Genomic DNA, 14,747 nt, shown 5'->3' on the forward strand with positions numbered 1-14,747 from the left:
TTAAATTGGAAAATATGAAGTGAGTTGACAAACAAAGGAACTGCCACTACAGTGTGCACTCTTAAGTTTGTAAGAAGGATTGTGGTTGTGACTCACGTTGGTGACAGCTTCAAGCTCTTCACTTTATTTACTGCGTGTTCATCTGCTAGTCCAACATGGCAACCCAAAGCCAGGAGAGTCCTGTAACAGACACAGTGCACAAAGGAGCATTTGATTGTGCAAAGATCACAGAGTGGCAGTCAGTACTCAGTCCCACCCATCACATCCGACTGCACCGATACTTACTTGAGAGTCTCCAGGGACATCTGTAAGTTGTAGCTTCGTTCCTGTTCAGGAAGCCTGGGAAACTCCACTAAACACGGGTGCTGCCGCTTGTTATCATCTCTCACCTGTCACACACGCACACACACACACACACACACACACACACACACACACACACACACACACACACACACACACACAATTCCATTCGATCAAAGAGAAGAATTCATGATTTCCTGTAATAAAATATCACCTTTGGAGCTCATTTGTTGTGTATTGTGACCTCCCAACATGTCAGAAAGATGTGAACAGTGTCTACTGAAAAAATCCTCTTTTTTGAGCTTTTGTATGGACCATGTTATAGTGTGATTTCATGATCCAAACAACAGCCAAAGCAAGTTTTGGCTCCTTACAGCCCTTCTGCTATTTCAACTGCAGCTCTTTAGAAAGTCTGCTAAGCCGTTGCAACCGGCAGGATGAAACAGGTTTGCGTCATCATGCAGTACTCCTTACAGTCCAGGTAGAGTTGAATTCTCCTTACAATCCAGGGGCCTCGTTTATAAAGCTTAAAACGGGGTCGGAAAACTGCGTAAGCAGCTTTCCACGCAAATTTTGAGATTTGTTAAAAACATAGCGGAAAAATGTACGCAACTTTAAGTTGACTAAGGCAACACATTCTCACACCCAAGGCGTCAAAATATGACGTGTGTGACCAAGCCTCAACATGTGACGGTTCGGGACGCCCCAGCGCGTCAGGAGACGACGATCAGGGACACGCAGGGTCACGTGGCTCCGCTGGCGTCACTGTTTGACGCGTGTGGTCACACGGACATTATTGGACTATTTAACCTTCCCCTCACCCCAATCCTAACCTTAAGGTCACAGTTTATGGACCTTAAGGTTAGGATTGCATCTGTGACAGTGTGTGTCCTGTCACTGTGACCCAATTGATCATGCGCCCTGGCTACTTGTACATGGGAGATCTCCGTTTGGCTGACTGGTTAGCACACGTGACTCTCAACCGGTAGTTTGGGGATCGAATCCCGATTGAGCCATTTTTTTTAGATCTGCCACAGATCTCTCTGAAGAAATCAGCATTGACGGCTTCAGCAACGCTGTTCCACTCCGTGGATTTTCTCTTATTTGTTTTGCAAAATCACTTCCTTTCATTTCTCCACCTCACCCACAGGTACCTCAACTTCTGCTTGTGAAATAGCGCTTCCTTGATCTGCCTTGAACTACGGTCGCCGGTCGCCATGTCATTGGTGGAGTGCTGCAACAGCCGGCTTATGTATATGCATGAGATCCACAAGGCACTTTGCATTGACCATTTATGGCAGAAAGTGGGCGTGTTGAGGGCGGGATGTGACTAAAAAGCAGATGAGAACCTTTCTAGATAGTTTCTGATTTATGAAGCGGAGATTGCGTGCAGCTGTGTGTACTCCATGTTTTACAGGTCACAAATTTACTTGGCATAAGTACATTTTTTTACGGTTTTAGTAAGGATTCTACACAATGTTTTATAAATGAGACCCCTTGTAGTGTTGAATCCTCCTCTTCTGGACTATAAACACTATTGTTATTACGGAAGTCCACCAGCAGGGCTGAAATATCTGAGGACAGGTTTGTTTTCAGCGCCTGTGTGTCACACTTGATAAATATGAGATTCTCCGCAAGTGCCGCCGACAGCTCCCATCTGAACATTATTAAAATGTCCCCACGGATCTCTGACAAGAGACCAACCACGATCGCACCATGAGGCGAAGATGCAGTCGAAGCAGCAGGCTGCACCAGCACTTTTACCAACATCAAACTTTGATAAATGCGGATTTCTTTGGGGTTTCTTTTCTGGCCCTCCCCGTTGCAGAAAGAGTTTCATTAGTGCCATTTAGGGTTCCAACTTAGTAGGCTAAAGCCCCATTCCCACCTGTACCGGGTCGGCCCGGGCCGGGTAGCGTAGGTTGTTTACATATCTGGGTGGCCTGGAATTTTCCCGGGCCAACCAAGGCTCATTCTCGGCCCTCTTCCCGAGGGGTACTGCTTCAGGCCGACCAGGGCCAATACGCCCACTGCTGACAGCAAATTCACACCTTCCATTAGAGCAAGCCTCTGATTGGTGGGTAGAATCAGCCCATTCACACCTTCCATTAGAGCAAGCCTCTGATTGGTGGGTAGAATCAGCCCACATGGGCTTAAGGCAAGGATGTGTGGAATCAACCGGGCCAGGCTGGGGCCGACTGGGGCTACCCGGCCCGGGCCGACCCGGTACAGATGGGAATGGCCCATTAGATTCAACAAACTGCCCGATTCAACAATGGCAGAAGCCTTCTGCAGATGCACACGTCTCCTTTCTACGGATACAAAGTCGTCAATGAGGTCATCTGCTGTGCTGCTTCTGAACTCAGCAGATGAATACTCAGGCAGATTTAGGCCAATATGTATGGACGTTTTCCTACAGGATGTCCACAGGATGCTGAAGAAGCCCTGCAGAGTTGTTTTGAGACCACAGATTGGATGACTCTCTGTCAAGGATAAGAAGAGGACATCAATGCCATGACTGGATGTGTCACTGACTATATAAACTTCTGTGTGGATAATATAATACCCACCAGAACAGTGAGATGCTTCGCTAATAACAAACCCTGGATCACCAGTGAACTGAAGAATCTGCTAAATGAGAAAAAAAGAGCCTTCAAGGAGGGAGACAGGGAATTACTGAGGAGTATACAGAAGCAACTGAAGATCAAGATCAGATACAGCAAGGAGGCATACAGGAAGAAGCTGGAGAACAACCTACAGAGGAACAATATCAGAGATGTCTTGTCAGGGATGAAGAAGATCTCAGACTTCAAGCAGAGGAAGGATTGCACAGATGGCAGCCTGGACACAGCCAATGAACTGAACAAGTTCTTCAATAGGTTCAGTTCAGGAACAAACCCAGCCTCCTCCTTGCCTGTCCCCAGCCAGTCAGACATCCCATCCTCCTCTGATCCAACATTTTCCTGTCACACGCCAGCTCTTATGTCCTCTAACACAGTCATGGACTCTTCTGGTTCCATAAATCTGTCTTCAACCAAGTCAGGAGATGCTGCTGCCCCATTTACCTCCCCCTCCCACCTATCTGTCTCTAGAAGTAAGGTGAAGAGGCAGCTGGAGAGACTGAACAGGAACAAGGCTGCAGGTCCAGATGGTGTCAGCCCCAGAGTACTGAAGGCCTGTGCAGAGCAGCTCTGTGGGATTCTGCAGCACCTCTTCAACCTCAGCCTGGCCCAGGAGAAGGTTCCAGTCCTGTGGAAGACATCCTGCCTTGTTCCAGTTCCAAAGAAAACTCGCCCATCAGTCAATGATGACTACAGACCGGTTGCCCTGACATCCCACATCATGAAGGTCCTGCAGAGACTCCTGTTGGTCCACCGAATAAGCAAACTAGGACATACCAGGACCCGCTGCAGTTTGCTTATTGCCATGGAGTTGGAGTTGAAGATGCCATCATCCAGCTGCTTCAACCAATCCACTGTCATCTGGACAAAGCAGGCAGCACTGTGAGGGTCATGTTCTTTGATGTCTCCAGTGCATTTAACACAATCCAGCCTGATGTACTTTGCCAGAAACTCCAGAAGACACAGGTGGGGGCCTCAACTATCGCCTGGATTAAAGACTACCTGACAAACAGACCACAGTTTGTGAGGCTGAAGAACTGCACATCAAACCAGGCGATCAGTAACACTGGAGCACCACAGGGGACTGTACTCTCACCATTCCTTTTCACCCTGTACACCTCAGACTTCCGGTACAAATCAGAGACCTGTCATCTACAGAAATACTCAGATGACTCTGCAGTAGTCGGGTGTATCAGAGATGGACAGGAAGCTGAGTACAGAGAGCTGGTGGAGCGCTTTGTGACATGGTGTGGAAACAATCATCTGATCTTGAACGTGAACAAAACAAAGGAGATGATTTTAGACTTCAGAAGAAACAGGGTGGAGTCAAACACTGTTTCCATCATGGGAGAAGAAGTGGAGGTGGTTGAGGAATACAAACACCTTGGAGTTCACCTGGACAACAGACTGGACGGGAGAAAGAACAGCGAAGCCGTTTACAAGAAGGGACACAGCAGACTGCACTTCTTGAGGACGCTTAGGTCCTCCAATGTCTGTAGCAAGATGCTGCAGATCTTCTACAAGTCTGTTGTTGAGAGTGTAATCTCTTCAGCCATCGTCTGTTGGGGTAGCAGCATCAGAAGCAGGGACCTGAAAAGGCTCAACAGCCTAATAAAAAAGGCTGGTTCTGTTCTGGGGACGACTGTGGAACCACTGGAGGAGATAATGCAAAGAAGGATTCTCCAGAGAATCAAGAAAATGATGGACAACCCTGAGCGTTCTCTTCACAAGACTGTGCGACAACGGAAGAGTGTCTTCAGTCAGAGGCTTCTTCAGTTTGGCTGCAACACTGACCGCTACTGGAGATCCTTCCTGCCAACAGCCGTTGTAATATACAACAACTCTTTGATGACTTGATTATTATTATTATTCTGAGCTACTACAGCAATCAATTTCCCTCTGGGATTAATAAAGTATTTTTGAATTTGAATTGAATTTGAATTGAATATTATTTATGTATACACACAAATAATAATAATACTATTGATAAGATGGATTGGAAGGCTGTGAACCAAGACAACATAAGACAGAGGTGAAGGTTTATGCATACCTGATAAATGATAATCAGGTTGCCGTAAAATCTGATCTCCAGTCCACATCCAGACAGATTTATCTTCTCTTTTCTCTCATGATTAGCAGCAGCTGGGATGTTTATGACCACAGAGTTGTTGTTCTTTTAATAACATGCCTACTTTAAAATGAAGCACGTTCCTCTTTCCTGTGTTTGCTCACGGCCTATATTTTTGTTTGGATGCAATCTATCCCAGCTCCACGGATCCACCTGCCTGTCTGCACATGTAGCCACCGGTTGGTCAGATGCTGCTGCTGTCATTCATCACAGGAACATGCACGGTGTCTGATAACTCGTCTCTTTGTTTCTCTGCTCTGCCTGGGCTGAAGTTGCCTCCCCTACAGCGCCCCTGATGCACAAAACGCAGCCCCTCGTGGAAGGGACTCCAGCATATCGGGAGGGATGGCAGTGGGGGGATGTGACTGGCTGGTGGTTGAGGATGGAGAGATTTTTTTTTTCAGAAATCTCTGAGAGTTCGACGAATAAATGACCAGAAAAACTCTAAATTAGAAATGGCTGTACCGGCCCTCTTAAAGCACTGGGTGGGAGGCTGAACGCTGCAGAAGCCTGCTCAAACCCATGTTGGGGATCTCCGACGAGTGGAGGTGAAAGGCCGACACCGGCCATTCTGGGATTCTCCAGAACTCGCAGGTGGCCGGTCGGACTCTGGGCACACCTGTGGTGTAACAATCAGCAATTGAGCTTATGGAAAGTCATTGTTGCATACAAGGACTTTTAAGACCTCTACTAAAAAGACAGAGCGTTGGTTCATGTGATTTAGAGAAAATTTGAGTACAGATTTATTTGTCGGCTCAATCAATGTGAAAATGTAAATATTAAAAGGTTGACTAGCATCAAAGTGGTGCCATCCAGTAGGGATGTCCACATCCGATCACATGATTGGTCCTGTTTACATGGTCTCAGACTTGATCGGGATCGGGCATTACTTTCCGATCCGGACTCGGATACTGGGCTCAAATTACAGGAGAACTAAGAGGAACCCAGTTCTCCTGACAGGGTGACGGGCTCCCATAGAAGCCCTTAACTTACATAGCCAGAGGAGGCAGATAAAAGATCCTGTTTCTACTTATATTATATTATTTATATCATTAATTATATCTCCTCATAGTGGGGATTGTTCAGAGCAGAGAGCGGCAGCGCTGATTATTCAGGCGCTCCAGGCAGCTGCTTCCTGCACACGGCCACGGCGACATTCTCAAAGTGGCGCCACCCAAACAATATACAATATATAAATAATATAATACATAATAAATACTATATACACACGATCCCTCATGTCCGTTCATATTCTCTCTGGTAACTTCCATCTTTTATTTGTGTCTGACGTGCTCCGCTGCAGCGAAGCTCATCCCCCGCTCCCGTGACCCACATCACTGGTGCGGCTGTGTGGCGCAACCCTCACTACTTCTGCGACCCGTAGATGCCTTTGATCTGCTTACTTAAAAGTAACTCAGTGGGAGAAAAAGAAGGAAGCCAGGCAGCAATTTTTCTGGTGGACTGAGAGGAGATGCAGGAAGATCAGAGACAGACATGACAGGAAAATAAAAACAAGAAAACAAGACAAAGTTCTTGAAAAAATGAAATGCTGGTAGATTTATCCCACTGCACGTTTTTACCTTGATAAAGCAATCATTTAAAAGTATTTAATATTTGATACAATCCAGATGACCTTCAAAACTTTGTCCCACACCCAGGGCCGTATCAAAACATTTTGGGGGCCAAGGCAAAATAGACCCCTGCCAGGTGTTTTGAGTTAAGGCGCTATTTTTGTTTATATTCAACTTATTTTGTATTTGCACTAAAGTCCAAAAGTGAAGAATTTGTTATTTATTACTTGATTGTTCAAGCTACCTCACAGAAGTGACCCGTTTGTTAACAGAGTTGTTGAATCTTAAAATAAAGGTGATTAAATAAAAAATAAGCAACATTCTGGATCTGTTTGTTCACTTTCTATATTTTGTTGTATCTAAAGTATCGGAGTGGGACTGTGTATCGGCATATTCTCTAAAACAAATGACTCGGACTCGACTCGGACTCGAGGGCAACCAAACCTGATTGGGACCCGTTTACCACCCACTACCTGTCAGTATTGTGGCATTCCTGTTTCAGTTGTTTGCTCTGAACTTGTTTTTTTGTGTCGTCTGATAAATTATTTTTAAATTGGACTCAATGGCTGTTAATGAAGTTTGATGATGATGATGATGATGATGAAGGTTTATCCTTCTTATAAATATAAAAAAAACCAAGATGAGGGCCAATAATGTCTGTTGGGTGAGACATTTACCGTGTATCACTGCACTTTTGAACTAAAGGGTGAGGGAACTAACTTATCGTTTAAAAGAGTTTGTCTCTCACTGCATACTCACTGCACCGTAAGTCCATCCCAGCTCTATCTTGTTCATCACCCACAGCTCATGAATGTTTTCGGCTAGTTTTTCCCTGATTCTCTCCAAGTGGGGAGGCAAAACAATCTGAAATAATTCATAAGCAAAATCAGTTTCAACGTTATGTATCACTTTTCATCTTAACATGTTCGCTCATGGGTTTCTCTGTTTATACCTGGCTGGTGTCCACAGGTGTGGGAGTGAAGGCTGCCTGGCTCAAGGTGAAGGTTGGACCAAGCAGGTCTCTGGCTGCAGTCTGGTCCTGACTGGCCTCCAGCTTTAGTTTCTCTCTGGGCAACACAGCCTCATAGCAGGGAGCATAACCTGCAGGGGGCAGGAATTTGAATTCCCCGTGACGACCTCCGAGGAGAAAACGTACTCTGTAGGAGACGAGGTAGAACCATCACATGGTATCACATCAGAAGTGCAAGTGGACGAGGAAAACATGTCTAATCACTAACTTGACCCCTGAAGAGAAGCTGGTCACAGGGAAGAAAAGCCCATCAGAGTTGAAGTTCTCAAACATTCCCTGAACTGGCTGGCCGTTGATCCTGAAGGAGATACTGGGAACGCTGAGGTCCAGGCAGCAGCTAATCACATCCTCGGATCGCAGAAGGTGCTGATTGGGTGAGCTGACAGTCCTTGCAATGCAACCTGCATGTGATTGGAGTAGGGACATTTTCAAATCGTATAGTAAAATGGTCAATGGGCTGTATTTCTATAGCACCTTCTTATGGTCCTACAACCCCCCAAGGCGCTTCACAACACAGTCATTCACCCATTCACACACACATTCACACATTGGTGGAGATGAGCTAGAATGTGGCCACAGCTGCTCTGGGGCACACTGACGGAGGCGAGGCTGCCGAGCACAGGCGCCACCAGTCTATCCGACCACCTCCAACAGGCAAGGCAGGTAAAGTGTCTTACCTGAGGACACAACGGCAGCATTCTCCGGAGCTGGGATCGAACCTGCAACCTTAAAATGCCTGGACAACCTTCTCCCCCTCCTGAGCTACTTATAGCTTTATAAAAGTGACCTTATAAAAATAGTCTTTGAAAGAAAACAGGAGCAATATTAGGCTACTGGCCATCGACTCTAGAAGTTTTTAATGTTCAGAGAATTATACTCGACCACCCACCAGGGGTCATTGTAACATAATCAGTTTTTTTCTACAGTACTTCTTTGTCATACCGTTATCGTCGTCATCTTCCTCCGCTTATCCGGGTCCGGGTCACGGGGAAAGCATCCCAACTAGGGAGCTCCAAACCGTCCTCTCCCCGGCCGCCTCCACCAGCTCCTCCGGCAGGACCCCAAGGCGTTCCCGGACCAGATTGGAGATGTAACCTCTCCAACGTGTCCTGGGTCGACCCGGGGGCCTCCTGCCGGCAGGACATGCCCGAAACACCTCCCCGGGGAGGCATCCAGGAGGCATCCTGACCAGATGCCCAAACCACCTCAACTGACTCCTTTCGATCCAGAGGAGCAGCGGTTGTACTCCGAGTCCCTCCCGAATGTCCGAGCTCCTCACCCTATCTCTAAGGCTGAGCCCGGCCACCCTACGGAGGAAACTCATTTCGGCCGCTTGTATCCGCGATCTCGTTCTTTCGGTCATTACCCAAAGCTCATGACCATAGGTGAGGATTGGGACGTAGATCGACCGGTAAATCGAGAGCCTGGCTTTCTGGCTCAGCTCCCTCTTCACCACGACAGATCGGCTCAGCGTCCGCATCACTGCAGACGCCGAACCGATCCGCCTGTCGATCTCCCGATCCCTCCTACCCTCACTCGTGAACAAGACCCCGAGATACTTAAACTCCTCCACTTGAAGTAGGACCTCTCCCCCAACCCGGAGTTGGCAAGCCCCCCTTTTCCGGTCGAGAACCATGGTCTCAGATTTGGAGGTGCTGATCCTCATCCCAGCTGCTTCACACTCGGCCGCGAACCTACCCAGCAAGAGCTGAAGGTCAGAGCTGGATGAAGCTAGGAGGACCACATCATCCGCAAAAAGCAGAGACGAGATTCTCCTGCCACCAAACTCGACACACTCCACACCACGGCTGCGCCTAGAAAGTCTGTCCAAAAGGTAATGAACAGAACCGGTGACAAAGGGCAGCCCTGGCGGAGTCCAACCCTCACCGGGAACAGGTCCGACTTACTGCCGGCTATGCGGACCAAACTCCATACTGTTATGGTTAATTGAACTTTACAGTTTACATACACACACACTCATTTCAAATCAAGGTTTTAATGATACAAACCAAAGCTCACTAGCAACTGACTACTCAGTTCATTTCATAGATGGATCCCCAGTGCTAACAGTTAAAGAGTTTAAATTTGTACGTCTTTTGCTAGATCCTCAATTGTCATTTCAATCACATATTGACTCAATTTTCATGAAAGTATCACATTGTTTACTCTGCAGGACCGAAAATTAATCATTGCCAAGTTAATACTCCCGATGCTTAACTATGCCTAAATAGTCTACCGCAGGGGTCACCAACACGTCGCGGTTGTTGCGACACGCTTGAACGTTGCTCTCCTGGAAGCAGCCAGCGAGCCATACTGAGTTGTATTAACAAGGGGCGGATTTTTTATTTGTTGTCAAGGCTGTCCCTGTGTTCTGTAACATCTAATCTAAAATCAGCATTTTGTGGAAGTAAAATAAAAATCGGATTGATGCACAAATCTCTCGACAAACATGTCTTACTGGAAATATGTGGGTTAAGTGATCAGTCAACTTAGATCTCAGCAGCTGCAGCTGGGGCAGGTAGATGAAGATGTCGGTTACACGGGAGTTTCAGAAAAACGTCACCGGTAAAATTATCTGAGGTTACAGCTCGTTAACACAAATTAAATGCTGTTTGTTTATGAAAACATGACGAACACAGGCTTCCAATCTCTGGACATTTCTTGTGACTTTGTTATAACCAAGCTCCTAATGCTGATACGAACATGAAGCCAACACGACAGTGATAAAAATCGCAGTTCCACTTCCTCCACTAGGGGCCGGCTCCAGAAGTGAGCAAATCCTCATCGACTACCATGTTAAAAACACCAAATTCTCAGCAGAAATAAACATGCTTACAGCCTGGTACAAAAACATTGTAGGTTTTACACTCGTGACAACTCTGAGTGGGGTGAATTTTTTTTTGTAAATCTTCCGTTTAAGTGGAATGAGATGCTTAAAACTCTGAATAATTAATGAGCATCAGAGCCACGTGACTTCAGCGCTCTGGAGAAAGATGTTAATAGATGTTTGGTCATTTCGACTCTCTGAACTTTAGTTTTGTCCTCTGTGCGTTCGTGTTTGATGTTAATCAAGGAATTATTTGGACACAGAGGGCAAGCTGTGGTTACTGTAACGTACCAAAAGGGTCCATTTTCACCACCTACATTTACCAACATAATAACCTTTCATCTGCAGAAATACATCCACTTTCTATTTGGCCTGGCCAGAACCCAGAAGGTTCTGCTCAGTGTGTGTTTACATACATGAAGTCATAATAAACTGTCAAGGTCCTGCGCTCTCTCTGAATAAGTGAAGACTCATGATTTTATAGTTACAAGTTAAGTAATCACATGTGATGAATGAACAAGATGTTAAAATGAAATGTTTGAATAATCTGTGCTTAAATCAATGAATTTGAAATGAATATTGTTCTTACAATGATCCATTTATATCACAAATCCCTGTGTGTTCTATTCAACAAGTTAATCATCATCTACATTCATACACATTACATTAAGATACTCATTAAGGTAATAATAGGGTTAGGGTTAGAGGGTATGATCCCACTGGGATTAATAAAGTATTTTTGAATTTGAATTGAACATTCACCTCACATAAGAGTTTTAAGACATTCTCCTTCACAGTGTTAAAAACATCTTTGTATCTGAAGAGGGCGTGGCTTTCTGAGGGATGTTGGTAAAGACTCAGAAACGAGTCAAATTCTGATTGGCCAAACTTGGCCAGAAATTATAACAAAGTAGTTTAATAAAACAAGAATTGCTTCCTGATTTATTCAGTTTCCAGCTGATTTCCGATTCGGCCAAATCGGGAAAGAAGCCTCTTTTAAAACAATCTCCTTTGACCTCCTGTCAAAGCCTCTCTGCAATGCTGCAGCTGATAAAGCCAGACGGCTCCTTAAGAGCCACACTTGCACTTTTGACACAAACAAGCATTCCAGCTCCTGTTGTGACTCACAGACATCTCAAGACCGGACGGGTCGTATCGGGGTTAATCTATGGCTTCGGATACATTGAGGTCACCCGGCTTCTGACAGTCCTGGATCTGCACTGGGGGTCAACACACGGGTATTGTAGACATGACAGATTGCGTCTAAAGCTGTTTTAATCAATAACCAACTCTCTAGTTTAGAACCAAACAACAAATTCTTTTACACACAGGTTTCACAATTTCGGTTGCTACAACATCTAGCTTCCATCACAACACCTCACATCCAGCAGACCACATCTCATTATTCATATCTTGTCATGTATAAATTATTAGTTTAGGAAAAAGAATAAAATGTATTTGATAAACTATACAGGTGCTGGCCAGTAAATTAGAATATCATCAAAAGGTTGAAAATATTTCAGTAATTCCATTCAAAACGTGAAACTTGTACATTATATTCATGCAATGCACACAGACCAATGTATTTCCAATGTTCATTACATTTAAATTTGATATTCATAAGTGACAACTAATGAAAACTCCAAATTTGGTATCTCAAAAAATTAGAATATTCTGAAAAGGCTGAATATAGAAGACACCTGCTGCCACTCTAATCAGCTGATTTACTCAAAACACCTGCAAAGGCCTTTAAAAGGTCCCTCAGTCTTGTTTTGAAGGCACCACAATCATGGGGAAGACTTCTGACTTAACAGCTGTCCAAAAGACAATCATTGACACCTTGCACAAGGAGGGCAAGACACAAAAGGTGATTGCTAAAGAAGCTGGCTGTTCGCAGAGCTCTGTGTCCAAGCACATTAACAGACAGGCGAAGGGACGGAAAAAATGTGGTAGAAAAAAGTGTACAAGCTCTAGGGATAACCGCACCCTGCAGAGAATTGTGACGACAAACCCATTCAAAAATGTGGGGGAGATCCACAAAGAGTGGACTGCAGCTGGAGTCAGCGCTTCAAGAACCACCACGAGGAGACTCATGAAAGACATGGGATTCAGGTGTCGCATTCCGTGTGTCAAGCCACTCTTGAACATGAAACAGCGCAAGAAGCGTCTCGCCTGGGCCAAGGACAAAAAGGACTGGACTGATGCTGAGTGGTCCAAAGTTATGTTTTCTGATGAAAGCAAGTTCTGCATTTCCTTTGGAAATCAAGGACCCAGAGTCTGGAGGAAGAGCGGAGAAGCACAGAATCCACGTTGCATGAGGTCCAGTGTAAAGTTTCCACCGTCAGTGATGGTGTGGGGTGCCATGTCATCTGCCGGTGTTGGCCCACTCTGTTTCCTGAGGTCCAGGGTCAATGCAGCCGTCTACCAGGAAGTTTTAGAGCACTTCATGCTTCCTGCTGCTGACCAACTTTATGGGGATGCAGACTTCACCTTTCAACAGGACTTGGCACCTGCACACAGTGCCAAAACCACCAGCACCTGGTTCAAGGACCATGGTATCCCTGTCCTTGATTGGCCAGCAAACTCGCCTGACCTTAACCCCATAGAAAATCTATGGGGTATTGTGAAGCGGAGGATGCAATACGCTAGACCCAACAATGCAGAGGAGCTGAAGACGACTATCAGAGCAACCTGGGCTCTCATAACACCTGAGCAGTGCCACAGACTGATCGAGTCCATGCCACGCCGCATTACTGCAGTTATTGAGGCAAAAGGAGCCCCGACTAAGTATTGAGTGCTATACATGCACATTCTTTTCATGTTCATTCTTTTCAGTTGGCCAACATTAGAGAAACAAACATTTTTTCATTGGCCTTTAGAATATTCTAATTTTCTGAGATACCAGATTTGATGTTTTCATTGGTTGTCACCTATAAATATCAAAATTAAACGTAATAAACATCGGAAATACATTGGTCTGTGTGCATTGCATGAATATAATGTACAAGTTTCACGTTTTGAATGGTATTACTGAAATATTTTCAACCTTTTGATGATATTCTAATTTACTGGCCAGCACCTGTATACTGACTCTGTCTGAGTTATTACGATGTGTGTTTATGGTCCCTGAATAAGCAAAGAACACTAGAATCTTCTGAATAAACATTCAAAGATCCGTCAGAATGATATTTCACAATTATATGGTATCATCGCATCTTACTGATCATAAATAACAAATGTATTCCACTACACTTAATGGCGAGCCAGCCAGGAGCCAAACCGAGAATGTTTACAGATCATCCAAGTAGTTTTTCCTATTTTGTTTATCAGTAAGTGAAGTTATATTTCTTTACTTTATTTGGCTGGTTGAATAGGGGAAATGCATTTAACTGCTTGGTCAGTCATGTTAGTGGGGCTGCATTAGAACCTTGAGCGGATGCCCAGCTTCTCCTGTCTCCTGCCTGGCAACAGTTGCTAGAGCAGGTGGCTGGCTGGTCCCGTTTCCTGAGATGCGAGGCTGGTCATTGGTGGATCTCTGAGAGAGACCACAGAAACACCGCAGCTCTTTTAGTTGACACTGATTCATTTTTGAGTCGCTCAACCGCATTTTTCTCTCTAATATGTTGCTGGTTAAATGGGGTAAATTTCTATGTATTTACCATAACACTGCTTGGTCTAAGATGGGTTGAAATTTGACGTGTAGGTGTGGCTTCTGGGTAAATAAAAAACCAGATTGCTACTACATTGCTGACTGAGGATAGCGGAGGCTATCAGGCTTTGCTGTTGCACCGCGGTCAAAGATTTGCAAGTCTGTTGTCGTTGACTGTCCCGGTGTTGCTCTCAGCTTCGTTTGACACAGAAGACTTCTCAAATGTTAACTTTAGACGTGGGTCTCCTTCGGCCGGTAATCCATGTTTACAAACAGCATACACAGCGTGTCGCCGGCTCACCAGCCATGGCGATTAGCTGGTGGCTAAAAGTCAGCATTGTTTACTTGATCACCACGGTGTGTCCCCAGCTCGCTAACCCTCCTTTGCCTGCGATGGCGCCACCAGTGATCGCTTCATAAAAGATCATTTTCTTTTGTTCCATGTCCATGTAGATGTAAAAACATCACAAGCACGCCATTATTACATTACATCATTTTCCCATAAAAGTCTATCCCAAATGTTGTGAAGCTAACCTGAAGTGCGACTTCCCGACACGGGGGGACAGAATATTTCTGGGAACACAATTTCTCACAACACCTGACTTCCCGACTGATGCT

General features: G+C 45.3%; 1 protein-coding gene across 3 annotated transcripts in view; it reads right to left on the bottom strand.

The window, feature by feature from the left end:
* The window catches only part of ryr2a (ryanodine receptor 2a (cardiac)), a 710,821-nt gene that overhangs the window by 571,046 nt on the left and 125,028 nt on the right, over positions 1–14,747 (bottom strand). For all 3 annotated transcript variants that reach the window (XM_070545357.1, XM_070545356.1, XM_070545355.1), the window contains exons 19-23: positions 7,862–8,054; positions 7,576–7,780; positions 7,383–7,487; positions 286–389; positions 97–180 (exon numbers count right to left, since the gene is read on the bottom strand). In XM_070545357.1, the coding sequence (XP_070401458.1) occupies positions 97–180; positions 286–389; positions 7,383–7,487; positions 7,576–7,780; positions 7,862–8,054 (691 nt within the window). The remainder of the gene's footprint in view (positions 1–96; positions 181–285; positions 390–7,382; positions 7,488–7,575; positions 7,781–7,861; positions 8,055–14,747) is intronic.

Source organism: Nothobranchius furzeri, chromosome 16 (assembly GCF_043380555.1).
Source record: "Nothobranchius furzeri strain GRZ-AD chromosome 16, NfurGRZ-RIMD1, whole genome shotgun sequence".
NCBI lineage: Eukaryota > Metazoa > Chordata > Actinopteri > Cyprinodontiformes > Nothobranchiidae > Nothobranchius > Nothobranchius furzeri.